Source organism: Arachis duranensis, chromosome 7, assembly GCF_000817695.3.
Source record: "Arachis duranensis cultivar V14167 chromosome 7, aradu.V14167.gnm2.J7QH, whole genome shotgun sequence".
Classification (NCBI taxonomy): Eukaryota; Viridiplantae; Streptophyta; class Magnoliopsida; order Fabales; family Fabaceae; genus Arachis; species Arachis duranensis.
This window is the reverse complement of record NC_029778.3, coordinates 3602908-3620063: the sequence shown is the minus strand read 5'-3', so window position 1 is coordinate 3620063 and position 17156 is coordinate 3602908. Positions and strand designations below refer to the sequence as shown.

Below are 17156 nucleotides of genomic sequence, written 5' to 3'. Positions count from 1 at the left end.
ATAAACATAAAAATTACTCTAAATTTTTAATTAAGTTTTTATATTTTAATTTTTTTTATTAAATTCTTATACTAATTTTAAATTTGTAATAATATTTTTTAATAGTAAACATTAAAAAAGTTTTCATTCATCTCGCACCACTAGTGAATATACTCAGCATATTCCATTGAATTAAATGTTTTTTGGACGATAATATTAGGTGTTTATGAATTTAAAATTAATGTATGAATTTAATTAAAATTATTTATAGTGTAAAAATTCAATTACAAATTTGATGAAATTACAAGGATAAATAATTTGTTTAAAATTTTGAAATAAATAGTTTTTATGACTTTTATATGAGTTTTGACCATTTTTTTATTTTAATAAGAAAAAAATTATGATGTAATTTGAAAGGATAAAAACAAATTACAAGTCAATAATAATGCAGAAAAACTGGGAAGCATGCATGAAAGGAAAGTATCAAAATGGTGTTATTTAATTTCTGCTTCTCATTCTCACTCATTTTTAGAGTTCTATGCTTCAATTCATCATCACTCACATTTCAAGTTTATTTTGATCCAAAAGCTTTGATTTGATTTCATTCTCTTGAGGCCAGAAATGGATTTTGGTCCACATGATGATGATTTGAAAGAGAACCCCAAGATTTCACCATCAACAAGTTTATTCAGTGAATTGGTAATGTAACTTAACAGTTGTTTGCTTCATCTCTCTTTAATTTGATCAATTCATCATTGTTATAATTATTTTGTCAGCATATTTTTTTGTCAAAATAATTATATTAGATAATATAATTATTGAAAAAAATATAGGAGTATTATTTTTGAATCGCCTCTTTTTGATCATCTGTGAGGCGATCTACAACGAATATTATAAATCGGTGTATAATATCTTTTGTTTTGTAGTATTCGATTTTTTTTTTATATCTTATTGTGGGTTAGATTAGGTTACAATTAAGTTTTTTTTATGTATAAATTTTGTTATATTTTTTCACTATTAAAAAGGAGTATGACAACAAAATAGTGAGTATAGATTACTACTTGTGATTGGGTTGAGCTATTAATTAAGATTAAATTAAACAACCAAAGACTTACGGTCAAGGTTATCAAATTTTCAAGTTAACTCGTAAATTTGCATGAATTTATTAGTTTAATTTCTCGAACAAATTTATTATTTTCTAAGTCAAATTTTACTATTGAAGTTTAGAAGAACAAGGATGGAGCCATTCCTGCCATTCCATTGTCTTATTCCCTTCCATCTCAACCTTGCAACAATATCTCCTCACCAAAAGAAAACAATAACAACAATAATAATAATAATAATGATAATAATAATAATAATAATAATAAGGTATTCTTGATATTAATATATCAATGTCAATATATAATGGTCATTTTCTTTTTTAATTTCATATTCTTCATTTTTTTTTAATTTGGATTATTCAGAGTGCAAGTAGTCCATCATCAGGTTCAAGCTTATCATCAAATGATAAGAAAAGAGCTAAATTTGAACAACAATATGGTGCCAATTGGAAGTGTGTTCCTAGACAGAGAAAAAATGGAAAATGGGATAAGGTACCTACATATATACATCAATTTTTGCAATAATAATTAAGAATTTCTTCTTAATATACAAGTTTCTAGATTGAAATACATATCTTATTTATTATTGTTTATGAGGGTTGTTTAAATTCAAACTGAAAATCGATTAAAATCATACTAATAATTTGAATTTGATTAGATTCTATTTTTTGCAAACTTTCGGATTGGATCGGATTTTGGATCTATTTTTTATAACGGATCCAATCCAATCCAAACTGCACAATGTGCTATAATATTATTATTTTATTATTATATTTACAATTATACTTATAACATGTTCAAATTGTTATATATTTTTATATTATTCATGTATTATTATTATTTAAAAATATCTTATGTTCAAAATGTGATTTATTTATTTATTTTAACTAATCTATAATTTTATTTCTATTGTTATGTTATCGTTGGTTTCTTAAGATATTGTTGAGACTTGTTATGTTATTGTTGGTTATTTAAAATTTGATGTTAAGACTTGTTATATATATTTAATTATTTTAATTTATTAATCCAAACCGTTTGAAATTTAATAGGATCGGATCGGATTTTTAATCCAATCCAAATTACACCGCAAGTAAATTCAATATTCGGATAGAATGAGTTAAAAGCGAACACTCCTATTATTGACAACTTATATTTATTTTTGTAGTTCTATTATCATACGGAGTCAGGAATTATGTGTAGATCTTTAAAAGAGGTTGAAAGATTTGAGAAAGAAGGCACTCGCCCAGGTCGCAAGCCAAAAAAAGTGAAAATGGAAAATGTTGAAACAACAGTGAAAGTGAGTTTACAAAATTTTGATAAATATAACATTATATTTTAATTCATTATTATTCAATGTACAAGTTTTAAATGTTTATTGCTAAAATTTTAATTAGGAAATGGGTGCTACTGTGACTGAGGAAACTTCACCCAACAAAAAAGAAGAAAAAGAAGAACCACAAACAAAAAGTGTTGAGGTTGAAAATGTTTTGGTAGATGCTAACCAAAACCTAAATCAGCTCAACCCTAATGATCAACAATACTTTTCAGAAGGTAAGTTTTAATTCCAATGATATATCTAATCTAATTATTTATAGTAAATGATAAAATATAGCTTTAGTTTATTGTTGCTATTACATCATTCAATTGTTTGGATTGTAACTTTAATATTAAAAAGTGAATCTATTACAATACTTGTTCAATTTGCATGAAATCTTGGTTGGATTGTAATAACAATTAGTTAAAATATATTATTGATCTTTTTTTTTTCACCCTATGTTATGTTATAGATTCTGAGAGAACTCCTTCTCCCCCATGGTCTCTGTCTCATGTGGTTAGTCCAAGGTAAGATCATATAGTTTTTGTGTTATAAAACTTGAACATATACTATCTATTTTTTTTTTAAATAAAAAGCTCAACACAACAAGGTGGAGCATCAACGTCTCAATAGAAAAGTATTAAACAGATAAAATAAACTAAATCGTAATCATCTTCGACCAAAGCCATCAACAATCCAAAAGATCAAATATCACTCTATTATTTGCAACTCTTAATCGACCTGTTAAACACCTGATTTTAGTATATACTAAATATAACTGATATTATTTTCATATAGAGCAAATACTTGTTATTTATTAATATTAAAATTCACATTGAATCAGGGAAGGAACTAGAGCTAGTGCTTGGTGGAGGAAGCCAACATGAAAGGCATAACTTAGAGAAGACAAAAAAATAAAATTAGGGGAAAACCTAACTCTATAATGGAAAACTTTTAAGTTATGAATAAGGTGGCTATTGTCCCCTTCCTATGTATTAAGCTTTGGCCCTGCACTGAACATGTTTTTATGAGTTTTATTATCAAATTCTATTTAACTTAATTAAGGGGAAAATTTTGGACAATTTTTAACTCATTATAGGTTACATAAGCTTTCTCTTTGACTATAAACTATACTTTCCAACATTTCAATCTGATATAGATTCAAAGAGAATAGTGGAGTGTTTTGGAACTCATTTTTTGTGTATACATAACGTGCTTGTTTGGATGTCATTAAATTGATAAAAAATATCTTTTTTTTATTTTTTAGTGTGTTTGACAAAATTCTAATAGTAAAATTAAAAATACTAAAAAAATAAAAAATATCTTTTTTGAAAGCTACAATTTACATCTTTTTTTAAAAGATTTTTTTTCTTAAAAAAAGATGATTTTCACATAATAAATAAACAAAAAAGTACTTTTATTTTATTTTATCCAAACATAATTGATAAATAAAAAGATATTTTTACATGAAATATCGGTATCCAAAAATAAAATTACTTTTACTTTTGTAAAAGATCTTTTAAAAAAATATTATTAAAAAAACATCTTCTTTGAAAATGGCGCCCAGACCTGGCCCTAAAAAGACACCAAGTCTATCTTGACCCGGCCTGAAATCAATCCAAAATAAATATGATCGACCTAATGTAAAATTAGTATATATAAATTTTGAAATTTTATATACTAAGTAATAAAATATTACTTTTAAAAATTAAATTTTTAACAAATATTTCTCATATTTATATTAAAATAAATTATTTTAAAACAAAAACAATACCATATAATATAAAATATTAATTGAAGTATAAAAGTATAATATGACATTACCAATTTTACTAAAAAATATATTTTTTTTTATAAAAAAAATTCCGAGCCAAGCGACCCAAAATATAACAAAATAACTGATCCGGAAGTACCGCATGAGTGGATATATAGGAATCCAAATCCGCCGAATCACTCATGTTATGATCGTCTACATCCTATGTCTTCCTGTTCCTTCATCTGACTTATGTTCTTCATGTAGCATTCAGACCGAATGACTCTATGAAATTACGTCGCTACTTACGCATAGTTCGGGTAACGTAGGAGACATCTCTATTTTTCCCCAGGGAATCCAATCCTTGGAATTACCACTGTTTAGCTTTCAATTCGCCTTTGACCATCAAATGAAATGTGAATAACCCACCCCCTAAAACCGGATAAAAATAATAAACCCAAACCCAATAAAATATGTCTTGGATCTGGACCAGTCTTAAACACCCTTTGAATATGGTGACTAATCCCAAGCATAGTCTAAGTGAAATTGAGTTTGGCTCTCAATCTGAGTGGTCTTTTCTTTTTGCTTATGTTTTATGTACATGATTATGATTTCTTCCCTTATTTATTTAGGTTATTCCAAGGTACAATATATTGAAGGGAAAGAAAAATAATTACAAATATTCATATATTTCAAATAGCTATTTACCATAAAAGTTTCCTTAGCCAGCGTTGATTTTATTATCATTTCCTTAATTCTTTTTACTTACAAGATTGCCTGTGTTATTTTGCAAAATTAGATCATATAAGATGTGAATCCAAAGTCTGGTGAAAGGAGGAGAATGATTCAGTTGCTGCTGCATAAAAGTTGTCTCTATATTTTGAAATGTTAACTATTCAGCTTAATGATACTGAATATAATGGATATTTTAACTTTGGTTTTTAAGCATTCATCATATCCTGTAATAAATCTTCAAATAAATCAACATACAATGTAAAATAAGATCAGCAATAATATCTTGATCAATCAAAATTAAGCCATAAATATGTATATACTAAGGTTCAGCCAAATTCTTTTGTTTAGTGGCATATAAAATAAGACATAGACAGACATAACTGGTACAGAAGAAATAAAAGCATTTCTAAAGCACAACATAGCCTATCTTATGATCTATTTATGATATGATATGATATGATCATAACCAAACAAATGCTCCAAAATATGTTTTGGCTGCAATCAACATTATTGCTCATTCAAATCTTAGGAATTATTATCTGAAGAAATCCATCCCTGAAATTTCAGAAACAAAGAAAACAAGATTAGAAATATCAGCTTCAATTCACATGTGTCTACTATTGATGAAGAATGTTAACATAGATTCAATCAAACACTAACACTTCTTTTGTAAGTTCAAATGTACTTATGTGATTGTGAGATATTGAGTCTTTATGAATCATGATTGTACTTAGTTTTCTAGCTGAAATTGAAAATTTGATTTTAGAATACTATTAACTCTGTAATGAACTATGCATCAGTGGCTAGTTTCAAGAGTTATGAATCTTAAATAGTCAACAAATAACAAGTTAAATAACACTATAAGGTTTCACTCACTGGAATTCAGCTGATATATGATCCTTGTTCACGCCGGAAGGGAGTGGCCAGACCGCCTCGCATGGTCCATATAGTATCTCGCGCTTGTGATACGAAGAAAACGAGGCATTCGGAGACCCTGCAATTGTCAAGTAGCTAGTAGAGCGTCTACCTTTGACAGATAACCTGCCACACAGTTCACATAGTAGGTCAAAAACTTAACACAATTCATAACCAAGAATGTTAATTATTGTTAAACATTTTGATTTTCTACCTACCATTCTTTCTTTCACAACTTTTTATGAAACATATATCATAAGAAATGGTTTGAACACATACATTAACATAATTTGATTTGATCAATGTAGTCGATTCCATCTAGTCAGATAAGACTTACTTTTCGATGCGTATGCATAAATTGGATCACATATGAGACTTCAATAGTGACTTGAGTAAAAAGATTATGCAACATTTTATTAAGCTTTACCCTTTCCTTCAGTTGAGAAGATTATAACAGAAATGGTTACTTACTTTTGATCATCAACCTCCACTCTTATGTCATTGATCCTAACTCCTGGAACTTCAACTGTGATAACATATTTTCCTTTTGATTCCGCGACATCCATCCTCGGAGACCACTCAGTTCCTGCTAAGAAAAATTTTTATAAATGTAACATGCTTCCATTTTAATAACTTTTGGGTTCAAATCTCTAACATACTAACCATTAATTTCAGAATGTAGTTGGTCTACTCGCGGTAGCGGTTTTCTTGGCCTAGAAAATGAAGGAGGTTCAAGTGTACTAAATTCACCACCCTGCACTGGAGCCAATGGTTGAACGACTGAACTTAAGTAATCCGATTCAGTTCTCGCCGGTCTAGCAAAACACGGTGCTCTTCCGGGTCTGGCAAAACAAGGTGTACTTTCGGGTCTAGCAAAACATGGTGCTCTTGTGTTAGCAGGACTCTGATCAGATGCAGAACCAAAAGTTTTAGGAGTTGGAGCACCCTGCAAAATTTTTCATATTAATTATGCTACTAAGTTTCTTCTTCTGAAAAAGAATCACATAGAAGGAGTATTTCAGGCAATAAGAAATTTGTTGTTATTACCTCTTCAGCTGAAATCTGCCTCATGAAATAACCATAAGATTCAGATGATTGGCGCGCGAAATACACCTTGTTATCGCATCGCCGGAGCACAGAGTTCAAACTACCACTGCAGTTCTGATGAAAAAGGGAATGAAAATGAATTAACAAAACAAGTTGCATACAAATACTAATGATGAAAAGGGTAAAGATTATTATATAAGACATCATACAAAAAATGCTAGAAAACAGAAGCACATGGAAATTCTGAATTAGTATCTTAGTATAGAACTAATTTAATTCCTTGTCTTTATGAAACACATAGATCTGATGTTAAATCCTTTTAAATATGTCTTAGACAAGAGGAGAAAAAATTCTTTGGTTTTATATAGTTGAAAGTTGCTAGAACTCTATGCTAAGCTTAGGAACTTTTCACATCTTGGATTTCAAGTTTTCAACAATTACTACCACCTATGAATGCAGATATGCAATTATGCAGAGTCACAAAGAATTTATGAAAAGCTAGATGCACAATTATATCAATTCATCCAATCTTAAAACCAAAAAAGGAAAACATTATCCAACCTTATATCAATTTACTATGCTATGTGTGAATCTCATCAATTGATTCAAAGAATAAATTTTCTCTATCTCCCTTTAGAGAGAATCCAAAAATGAAACAAAAGAGAATTTACTTTACATAAGATACCCAAATCATATTCAGTTAGTTAGATTCTCTCATGATAAACATGATCCTAAGATTCTAATCATATGACCTCATTGAGGAACACAAGTTCACTATTCTTGCTCCCCACTTAGTATCAACTTGTCAAGCATGTCAATAGAAATCCATAATTTCAATTGATCAATTCAAACAATTTCTTCAATAAAAAAAAATAATTGATAAATTAATTACCATAGGGAGAACATGAGTAGCTGAGATGTCATCAGTTGATGCAAAATGGGAAGCAATCAAGTTAACTCTGCGCCTCACCAATTCACTCTCCATATTTTTTTTGCACTAAACCAAGATGAAGATGAATATGATGAAGTGTGTGACACTGTGTGGATCTGAAGATGAATAAGATTATAAGCAGTGAGAAGCCAATCATTGAGCACTGTGGAAGATTTTTTAGTTGAGCAAAGGAACATGTGGGGCCCATTGAATCTAAATATCTTTGAAACTTGAAGGTGTAAAGAGTTAAAGATGCCACATGGTCCTCACTACTAACCTAAATTATCAACTTTAGTAGAATAGAATATTGCTGCTTCAAATTAGTCACATACTCACATGTCACCCCACTTGCTTCTATTGCCTCCATTTTTGTCTTTGATAGGGGCATTCTTGGGTGAACATTTTCTCCAAATTATCCAATGAATCAAAAATGAAAAATAAAAATTGAAAAGTATAATAGGAAAAATTGTCATGTACTCTTGATATTGATAGTGCACACTTTTTTCTTTTAAATATTTGTTATAATGTCTAAAAGTATAGTGTTTAATTATAAAAAATAAGTTAGATAGTTAATATTTAATTAAAAAATATAAAAAAATTAAGAGAAAATGATAAGTTGATTCTTAATTTTTTGGTCTGCACACATTTAAGTCTCTAAGAATTTAAAAATACATTTAAGTTTCTGAGTTTTTCAAAATCTAGACATATTGATCCCTAAGTCTAATTTATCCAATTTTAAAAACTCTCACGTATACATTCATATCAACTAGGTTAGTACAACAGGAGTCCCGTTTGATCAGACCCAAATAAATATGAAAAATCAATATGTCTAGATTTTAAAAGGATCAAGAACTTAAATATATTTTCAAATTTTAAAAAATTTAAATATTTGCGAATCAGAAAGACCTATTTTTTCTTTATTTTTAAAAATTAATAGATTATAAAAACAATTCGGTAAAAATTCAATCCTAAATAATAAGCACTATAGAAATAACTTTAAAAAAAATATGTTAAACTTTTACAGTATTTTTTTTTGGTACATTTGTAAATCAACTATGTGAATATTGATAGTGATGTTCTTTTATATATCTTTTAAAGTATAAATTCTATAACTATAAAAAAAATATAAATACTGTCTCTTATTAACAATTCTACAATTAAACAAATGAAATTACTAAATATATAAAAAGGGAATATTTGCATATTGCAAAATGTACCATTTAATTACAACATAATCTTTACAATATAATGTAACTAAAAATGCAAAGTAGAGTTATCTTGACATTGTTCAAAGCTGAAAGCATTAAGCTTTAGCTGCAGAATGCAAAAATCAGAATTCACAAATATGAACAACGAATTTGACGTTCATATGATTTGAGGTGCCGTCTTCAACAAACAATAACGACATTCAATCCAATTCCATCTCAAAGACCGATTTTTTCCACACACAAAAAAGCTTGATCGCACCGAACCAGATTGGATCTCTCTCTCTCTCTCTCAATCTTCCTTAGGTCAGTTTCATTCTTTGTTCCCCGCCAAATGTTCATTTCAATAACTAATTCATCGTGGGTCTTTTCTTATTGTTATGGAATTGGGATGGATGATGATTTCTATATACAAACAAAAAATATAAATAAAAAAAAATGTTTTTGATCCCAAAGTTTGCATTTTTATCATATTGGTCGCGTGCGAGCTAGCTTTAGCTCCAATGGGTCCTTGTATCTTTGTTTTCAAGACGAATACATAATGGTCCCAATGATTGAAGAAAATAACCACCATAATTTGTATTTAGCTTCTCTTTCTCTCTGACACACACATTCCGTGTTTTGTTATTGTTATTTTCATTGCATTGTCTAACATTGCATAGTTAGCATAAACTAATTTCAATAAAAAATTTGAAGAATTGATCTTTCCTAGTAGTTTCTAAGCAATCAATGTTTATATCATTATTGCTTCATTTAGATGAATAGGGAAGATGTACCTGTCTTCTATGAACATTCAGCTTAATCTAACTGCAAAATGGTGGTGGCTGTCAAGGAGCAATTGTTTCTTTTGGTTTTTAAAAATATCTTGGCTTATTGTTCTAAGATGTAATGACAATCAATGTTTAATTTGTTTATTCTTTGATTACTGATCAATGATTTTAAGTCCATCATGCAGGCGTAATTTGATGAATTTGATTATGAAACCAGGTCCTGTGCTAGAAGGCAGCTTATGCCCTGGCTTTGTTATGCACCCAAGTGAGGTTAAGTAGTTGGTTTTGGTCAAAGAGTATGCTGGATTTGTTGTGGAGTATATAAATGGCAATAATTCGACATACAGAAGGAAATGGTACAGAGTGAATTGGATTCTGACAAGGGCAAGTTTGCTAGGATCACTGGTGGCAACAGTGGAAGAGTAGGTTCTGTCTTTGGCAGAGAGCCTTCATTTTCAAGCTGGTGTGATGCGGACGAAGAAGTCCATTTGAATCGGGAATTAGGAAATGCAAGGAATGATCTTGTGGACGAAGACCCTGGTTTTGAATTATTGTTTCATCAGGAGCTACCAAGAGGACCTTTAGAAAGGGAGAGACTGTTTCACCTAAAGTTTCAGCATAGCATTTTGTATGGTGCTAGTAACATGGATGAAGATTCAATTCATCGGAGAGTAAATGGATCTGAGAAGCATGTGCCTTTTGATATTGAGAACAGGCCTACAGGGGGACTGACTCATGTTGACTCCTCCATGTCCTTGGAAGATCATGGATCTTTGGCGAAAAGCTCCCGCAATCCTATTTCTGTGGGATATATTTTAAAGACCTTTTTTTTCATTCTTATTTGGTACACATTCAGTCTCTGTTTGACCCTGTAAGTTTCTTCTTGATACAAGTGGTCATCACATGCATAGATACACTATGTAAGGTTATTTACGATTCGCATTTTCTTGTTTTTCTACTAATTTGAACAGGTACAATAAAACTCTATTAGGAGCTGATATGGGGAAGTTCCCGGCTCCTTATATGATGAATACTTTCCACTTCATAATGCAAGGTGTCCTATCAAGGATTATTACCTGGTGCTGGTCTCATAAATTTCAAACTGGTGTTGTCATGTCTTGGAGGGATTACTTTTTGAAAGGTAGCCTTTGAACTCTGCTATCTCATTATCGCTATTGTTATCTGCTCACTTGGTTATGCTGATTGGGTATTCCATATTAAAACTTCTAGATACTTTTTTTTTTAATTTTTGGTCATTAAGTTTGTGTAATTGACTGTTGTAGTTCATTGCTCTTTGTTGTAGTTCTTCCCCCTTCCTTCTTTTCCTTTTTTTTAAATTTAAAAAATCTTGTGTCATTTCTTTACAGTGAAGCTGTTTTTCATGCAAAAATCTCATCACTCGTTATATTAACTTTTCTATCAACTAATGCCACAGATGGACTTTGCCTTTCACAGTTGTGCCGACTGCTCTTGGAACAGCATTGGATGTTAACCTGAGCAATGCATCTTTAATTTCCATCTCTGTCACGTTTGCTACAATGGTAGGTGATATTTCTGTTCTTCTCTATGTAACCTGAGGGAAATATTTGTTTAAATTCTTTTGTAATGTCACATCTCATTTCACTACATCGCCCTCTATTTTGTAGAAGATATTATTCTTCTTCCCTAACTTCATTGTCCTTTCCACTGGCAGTGTAAGTCTGGGGCTCCAATTTTTCTCCTTCTGTTTGCTTTTGCATTCCGGTAATTTTCTCTTTTCCTCATATGTCATCTGTGTGCGTATTCAAATATAAACAAGTCAGTCGTTTCAATTCATGTTTTTGCCATTGAATTGTCAAATATTTGTTGGAAGGTTGGAGGCACCAAGCTATAAACTATCTGGCATCATCGTAGTCATCTCTGTCGGCATATTACTAACAGGCATGTTCAGTCTAAGAGCTTCTCGTTTTAATTTGCATTTATTTGCACTTTCAAAATCAGAACATCTGACGCAATATAGCTTCCAACTGGCATTAACAAAGATTAGCTGAATATGGATGCTAATTATTAATAGTTCCATGGTTCCATCATATTGTTCCATGTTGAATATGCGATTTCTTGAAACATTGTAATATTTTATGTGAAATAGCTTCTGGAGAGGAGTTGATCTTACATTGTTAATTTACTTAATTTGCTTTTCCATGATATTTTGGAATGTTTATCAGAATTTATAATGGCCCCCTATGTCTTTGTGTGCTCTTGGAAGTTCCTAGTCCATTCTGAATTTTGGTTTTTCCAGTTAATACCTCAACATTGTTTAGCAAACTATTGAACAGTGAACCAGTTAAATATTTCAACTAATATTGGGCTTTGATTCTTTTTTACCGTCATGGTGAATGTTTCTCAGTTCTATATAGTATCACGATTACAAGTTTCTTGACTTTAAATTTTCAATTGGAGCTTGCCCAGCGAACTTTTCAAGCATTAGGAAAACATACCACATTGAGAATTCACACACATACCCATCTTATTTCTGTGCACTGCAGTTGCAAAGGAGACAGAATTTCAGTTATGGGGGTTTATACTTGTTATGCTTGCTGCTGTTATGTCTGGGTTCCGCTGGTGTATGACCCAGATCCTTTTGCAGGTATGATATTTGCATTTTTTTTCTTTTGCTTAAAAAGTCTGTATGTATAAAATACAAGTGAGCACTTGCAGAACCACATTAAAGTTTCATTATTTTTCTTTGTGCCCTTAGTAACTAGTATTCTTACCTTGTTTTGTTGCCGTGGAACCTAATTTTCATTCTTCTTGTGCATGTTGACACAAAAACCAAATTGAAGAAAGAAACCTATGGTAAGTTCCCTGTATAACTCCACATGAATCATTAGGCACATCTTCATTCATAATAGATTTTTTAAAATATATTTGATAAACTTTATTAGTTAAAATAATCTTTTGCTTATTTATTTCTTGTTGGTTTCAGTCAATCAACCCTTAAATTTAATATAACTTAGTGCCTTTTTTTTTTGTTCCTGTATAAATTGATAGTAGAATCTTTGTGCCTTTACTGAAAATGCAGATGTACTTTAAAAAAAGGGTAGATGTGTACTTTATACCTAAGATATCATAAATATTCCTAAGCATGAGAGATCATATGATTGCTAGAAAACTAAAGCAGATGTTTAAGAGATCATTGTACACCATTTGTAGTTGTAAATAGCAATAAATTAGTTTACATAGGTCACTACTCTCTCCATTATTTATTCATTTCATATGTTGAACTAAATCCTCCATACTCCTTAGTATATTTAGGAGATGAAGGCAAATATATATAGACCTTAATGAATAGGCTTAAAATCTCAACCAGGATTGATATCTAGGAGATAGGTAATGGCAAGGATAACTTCATGAGATAAATCAAAAGATATTTTCGATGTTAGAATCTTAGATGTAAGTAGTGTCCTTTATCCCTTACTTCACTAATACAAATTTTATAAGTTCTATTATAGTCTCTAGCAAAGCCTTTATGTGCATTTTCAAATGTTTCAGGTCTAAAAGATCCACTTACGCTTATGAGCTATGTAGCACCAGTAATGGCAGTGGCAACTGCACTTCTCTCTCTTGCATTAGATCCATGGCATGAACTCCATAACAACAAATACTTTGATGATTCAAGGCATATTACTCAAAGTTTCTTCCTGATGATTTTGGGGGGCATTCTTGCCTTTTTCATGGTAATGGTATTCCCTTCAAGATTCATTTGTGCTCTGATCTAACACAACTAGCTTCTTATTGACTTTTTTGAGATACGCTTTGTTAGAAATAAGGAGAATATCTTGTAATGTCTCTATCATATTTCAGCATATCAAATCATATCTCCTAGGATTACCTGAGATATCTACTTATTTCATGATCATTTCCTTAATCCTTACTTAACTAGGATTAGGATTTCACTTCGTTATAAACAGAGATAGTATTCCTCTCTCGTAAACACATCATGTTCTATCAGAATAATACGTCCATATTGTTTAATAATCCTTCTTCTTCTCTTTTCTTTCTCTTCTGCTTAAAACTTACAGTCTCAACAGGCAACTATATGATATTTTTTCTTGTTCCAGGTGTTAACCGAATATTTTTTGGTCTCAGTAACCAGTGCAGTCACAGTCACAATAGCAGGGGTAGTCAAGGAGGCCGTCACCATATTGGTATGAACTACGTTTCGATATTGTTCTTATCTTTTGATATGAATATCCAGTGGTCTCTCTTAATCTTGTATGTTTATTACCAGATCCGTTCGGTATCATTCTGTCAAGATTACATTGCTTCAGTATATGAATTAATTTAGTACTATATTTTTTTATAACTGTTGCATGTTATGTTCGAATAGGATAGCGGTTTCTTAGTGTTGCAGTTGCTGATTGTAGATTTACTTGCACTTTCTGATTATATGCTGTTTATGTATAGGTTGCGGTATTGTACTTTCATGATAAATTTACATGGGTGAAAGGACTCGGTCTCTGCACTATTCTGTTTGGTGTCAGTTTATTCAACTGGTACAAGTAAGTCATCAACAAACTTGTCTTCCAAAACTCTTTTTCCTTTAATTTTATTATGCTTATTTATATGTTTTTTCGATCTATTTTTCTATTTTAGATATCTGAAGCTTCAGAAGGGCCATTTTAGTGAGGGCGAGGTGGCAGTACTTCACACAACAGATTCTGCTGGCAAATATGTTATTCTTGAGGAGATGGATGAGCAGGATATCTGAAACTTCATAGCAACATCTTCAAAGTAAGTCCCTCAGTTGGACTGTTGTTAAGTGATGCATGAAGCTATAATAACTTATTTATCTACAGATATATATAAATTGACTTTCCGTTTTTAATCATAAGATCATTAGTGCTTGTCTTGGCCATCTCAGGGCTTGAATGTTGATGTTATCAACTACTACTGCTATATGGCACTCATTAATACTTTGTCAATGGAGAATTGTACCACTTTTATTGTGCACCTTTCTTGTACACCTTTCGTTTATGATATAAAAGACAAATTTTTTATCTTCTCTCACTTTTTATCAATCACTTCTAATAGGTATATAAGAGAAGTGTGTACTAACTACTAAGTAGTGCATATAAGAGCTCTCAATTGCTATATTTGTGTAGCTCCTACGACTCGCCTGCTGACCGACTTCATGTCATGTTTTCAGCAGTTACCTCTTGATGCTTCCATTGGATTTGTGATGTGAAGGTGCTTTCCAAGTTTGTCAGACCGGAGGAAACAAATCGCCCGGCAATGATCAACATTTAAGCCCAATCATTCATCACTTCCATTTTAAAATTTTGTAATTGAATATCTTGTATTCTGTTAGTGTTTCATCGGTAGAACTAATTTTGGTATTCTTGACTTGAGTTGTCAAGATATATTTTGTAGATTAAGGCAGCAGGGTGTAGTAGATCAAAGGTTTATTTTTGTTTTAATGTATCGAGTTACATGTTACTATTTTTTGTTCTTATGTAATAAATATAACTCTGATTTTGTTTATTCTTACCTGATGATTCATCTAATTGAGTCATGTTCAATCTTGTAAAAGGGGAAGTATAGATTCTGAAAATAACTGAGTGGCGTCATCGCTTCTCTAAGTCGTCCTGTTCCATACTACATGGTATATACAAATTGGCGTGAAGATTTATCTTAATCAGCTCATGAAATTCAATAAACTATGCATGAAAAAGTGTAGTTTGGACACCAAAATAAACCTTTTAATTTTGAGTAAGAAATTCTCAGATTCTACAGTTTATATCTTAATAAAATGAAGCAGAAGAAATTCATAATCATAACCTTTTTCTTCATATGTGCAACTGATATATAAGAATAATCGAATGTATATACATGTAAGCAGAAGACCAACACCTCAACCTTATGAACATTGAACCATTACGTTCTAAAGTTAAGAAGTTCATTAATTGCGCGTATAACATTGTAGTTTGGAGCTTACAATCACCATCTCCCCGCAATTTTCTTACTACCGGAAAGTAAAAAGATTCTCCATTGCCAATCAAGCACGCATTCAATCTTATAACAGGGAAGATTATCGTCATGATTGATCTCATACGAATAAAACTGATAAACTACAAACGGATACATAAGAACAAACAATGTTATTCAACCAACTTAACACAGAATCACTTGGTTATTATTCTCATCAAACTCATTGTGCTATTTTACAAATGTCCTCATATTCCACCGCTTTGAGTACCCTGCCATCATAGGCACCTTTCTCTATCTGCACCTTTGCGCAAAAATGATCCGTATCCACCCCCAAAAGTTTCGCAGTTGATCCACGATATGCACCATTGACAATTTTTACACGGCCCCCAACTTGTGGAATCACAGTTTCAAGCTCTTCCTGATCGACTCTCAGCACATGCTTGCTTTCAAGCATTTCAATTTCCCCAACATATTTGTCAATCACCTTTCTCACCACACCCTTTTGCTTGTAGTACCCCTTCTCTGCCAAGGCCTTGCTCATAACCTTAACAATGATTCCCTCATGCAACCAATAGTCCTTCCTGTTGATTTTCTCCTTTTTCTTCTCCTCTTCCCTAATCAATTCTTCCAAGGTTGACTTTCCTCCACCTCCACTCTCTTTTCTCTTCAAACTATTTCCTGGATTCCTTTCCTTGTATTTATCTTCCTCATCCTCATCAAACACAACCTTCTTCGATGACTCGTGTTTCTCTTTGATCACAGGCTTAGCCGATGCGCCAAGAGAAAATCCTATCTTAACTCCATCTTCCACATTTAGTTCCTTTGGAGCCTCGACCCTTGAAGCCTGATCAGCCTCAGTGGTATCTGACCGTTGCATCAATTGCTCAGCTTTTTCGATCTGTTTCATAATCTCCTTCTCTTGCTTCTCTTCCTCCACCATATCTGCCTTGATCCTCTTATTCTTCAACCTCTCCTTGAAAAGGGTCTCAGAATCTCTATCTATATACGTAATGAACCAACCCTTAGGTGTTTCCTCGACCTTACACTTCCCCGTTCGACCCAAGTACTTGACAAACTCTGTAAGAGTTGCCCACTGAGTGGAGTTCATATGAACATGATGCCTGTCATTGATGTACTCATTATAAACCACGGTGGCAGCAATGCGGCTGAACCGATGGCTGCGCTTCATGTGCTCAAGAAAAGATGTCTCAAACTCCTCGGAATAACCCTCGATAATCCGATGGGGGTTTTGGCCAAAAATCTGCATCTGGCGCTGGTGGCTTTCACTCATGCAGTGGCATTTGAACCCATTCTCGTCTCGGCATTGCTTCTGGCACATCTGGCAGTACCACCTAAGCTTCTGCAGCCCTTTTGCCTTGATTCGATTCGCGATCGCCTTCGGTGTAAGAAATTCGTTTTTCCCCATGGATTAT

General features: G+C 31.8%; 4 protein-coding genes across 7 annotated transcripts in view; 2 read left to right on the top strand and 2 right to left on the bottom strand.

Moving 5' to 3' along the window:
• Positions 1–518: 518 nt before the first annotated feature.
• LOC110273643 (uncharacterized) lies at positions 519–3396 on the top strand. Its single transcript, XM_021126866.2, has 6 exons — positions 519–678; positions 1446–1574; positions 2248–2379; positions 2477–2633; positions 2870–2924; positions 3242–3396. The coding sequence occupies exons 1-6, from the start codon at positions 601–603 to the stop codon at positions 3282–3284; spliced, it is 594 nt and encodes a 197-aa protein (XP_020982525.1). The 5' UTR covers positions 519–600; the 3' UTR covers positions 3285–3396.
• A 1753-nt stretch (positions 3397–5149) lies between these two features.
• LOC107496532 (uncharacterized) lies at positions 5150–7898 on the bottom strand. 2 transcript variants are annotated; one of them, XM_016117809.3, is made up of 6 exons: positions 7740–7898; positions 6848–6961; positions 6464–6746; positions 6272–6389; positions 5762–5926; positions 5150–5440 (listed from the first exon to the last, which is right to left on the bottom strand). In XM_016117809.3, exons 1-6 carry the CDS (start codon positions 7830–7832, stop codon positions 5404–5406), a joined length of 810 nt encoding a protein of 269 aa, XP_015973295.1. In that variant the 5' UTR covers positions 7833–7898; the 3' UTR covers positions 5150–5403. The 2 variants fall into 2 exon arrangements, with proteins under 2 accessions (XP_015973295.1, XP_015973296.1); XM_016117810.3 differs by having other exon boundaries at positions 6272–6386.
• Positions 7899–9070: 1172 nt separating this feature from the next.
• LOC107496563 (probable sugar phosphate/phosphate translocator At1g06470) lies at positions 9071–15286 on the top strand. Of its 3 annotated transcripts, none has more exons than XM_052251822.1 (13): positions 9071–9289; positions 9971–10624; positions 10725–10894; positions 11209–11294; positions 11447–11496; positions 11606–11673; positions 12279–12379; positions 12576–12588; positions 13285–13469; positions 13854–13940; positions 14200–14294; positions 14389–14526; positions 14945–15286. In XM_052251822.1, exons 2-12 carry the CDS (start codon positions 10107–10109, stop codon positions 14501–14503), a joined length of 1488 nt encoding a protein of 495 aa, XP_052107782.1. In that variant the 5' UTR covers positions 9071–9289; positions 9971–10106; the 3' UTR covers positions 14504–14526; positions 14945–15286. The 3 variants fall into 3 exon arrangements, with proteins under 3 accessions (XP_052107782.1, XP_020982809.1, XP_020982808.1); XM_021127150.2 differs by having other exon boundaries at positions 9939–10624; XM_021127149.2 differs by having other exon boundaries at positions 9939–10624; positions 14942–15286.
• Positions 15287–15664: 378 nt separating this feature from the next.
• Positions 15665–17156, bottom strand: part of LOC107496544 (KIN17-like protein) — a gene marked incomplete in the record, with an annotated part of 1714 nt that continues 222 nt past the window's right edge. The window contains 1 exon segment of the mRNA XM_016117827.3: positions 15665–17156. Coding sequence (XP_015973313.1) covers positions 15944–17149 — 1206 coding nt within the window.

What these genes read in the sequence shown, in the direction of transcription:
- LOC110273643 (XM_021126866.2), top strand. Translation starts at nt 601, where the DNA reads ATGGATTTTGGTCCACATGATGATGATTTGAAAGAGAACCCCAAGATT. An exon ending in AAAATGGAAAATGGGATAAG is followed by an intron (nt 1,575 to 2,247) that starts GTACCTACATAT and finishes TTATTTTTGTAG; the next exon opens with TTCTATTATCATACGGAGTC. An exon ending in TCAACAATACTTTTCAGAAG is followed by an intron (nt 2,634 to 2,869) that starts GTAAGTTTTAAT and finishes GTTATGTTATAG; the next exon opens with ATTCTGAGAGAACTCCTTCT.
- LOC107496532 (XM_016117809.3), bottom strand. Translation starts at nt 7,832, where the DNA reads ATGGAGAGTGAATTGGTGAGGCGCAGAGTTAACTTGATTGCTTCCCAT. An exon ending in CTACTCATGTTCTCCCTATG is followed by an intron (nt 6,962 to 7,739) that starts GTAATTAATTTA and finishes CTTTTTCATCAG; the next exon opens with AACTGCAGTGGTAGTTTGAA. An exon ending in GTGGAGGTTGATGATCAAAA is followed by an intron (nt 5,927 to 6,271) that starts GTAAGTAACCAT and finishes ACTGTGTGGCAG; the next exon opens with GTTATCTGTCAAAGGTAGAC.
- LOC107496563 (XM_052251822.1), top strand. Translation starts at nt 10,107, where the DNA reads ATGGTACAGAGTGAATTGGATTCTGACAAGGGCAAGTTTGCTAGGATC. An exon ending in TGTCGGCATATTACTAACAG is followed by an intron (nt 11,674 to 12,278) that starts GCATGTTCAGTC and finishes TGTGCACTGCAG; the next exon opens with TTGCAAAGGAGACAGAATTT. An exon ending in AGGAGGCCGTCACCATATTG is followed by an intron (nt 13,941 to 14,199) that starts GTATGAACTACG and finishes GTTTATGTATAG; the next exon opens with GTTGCGGTATTGTACTTTCA.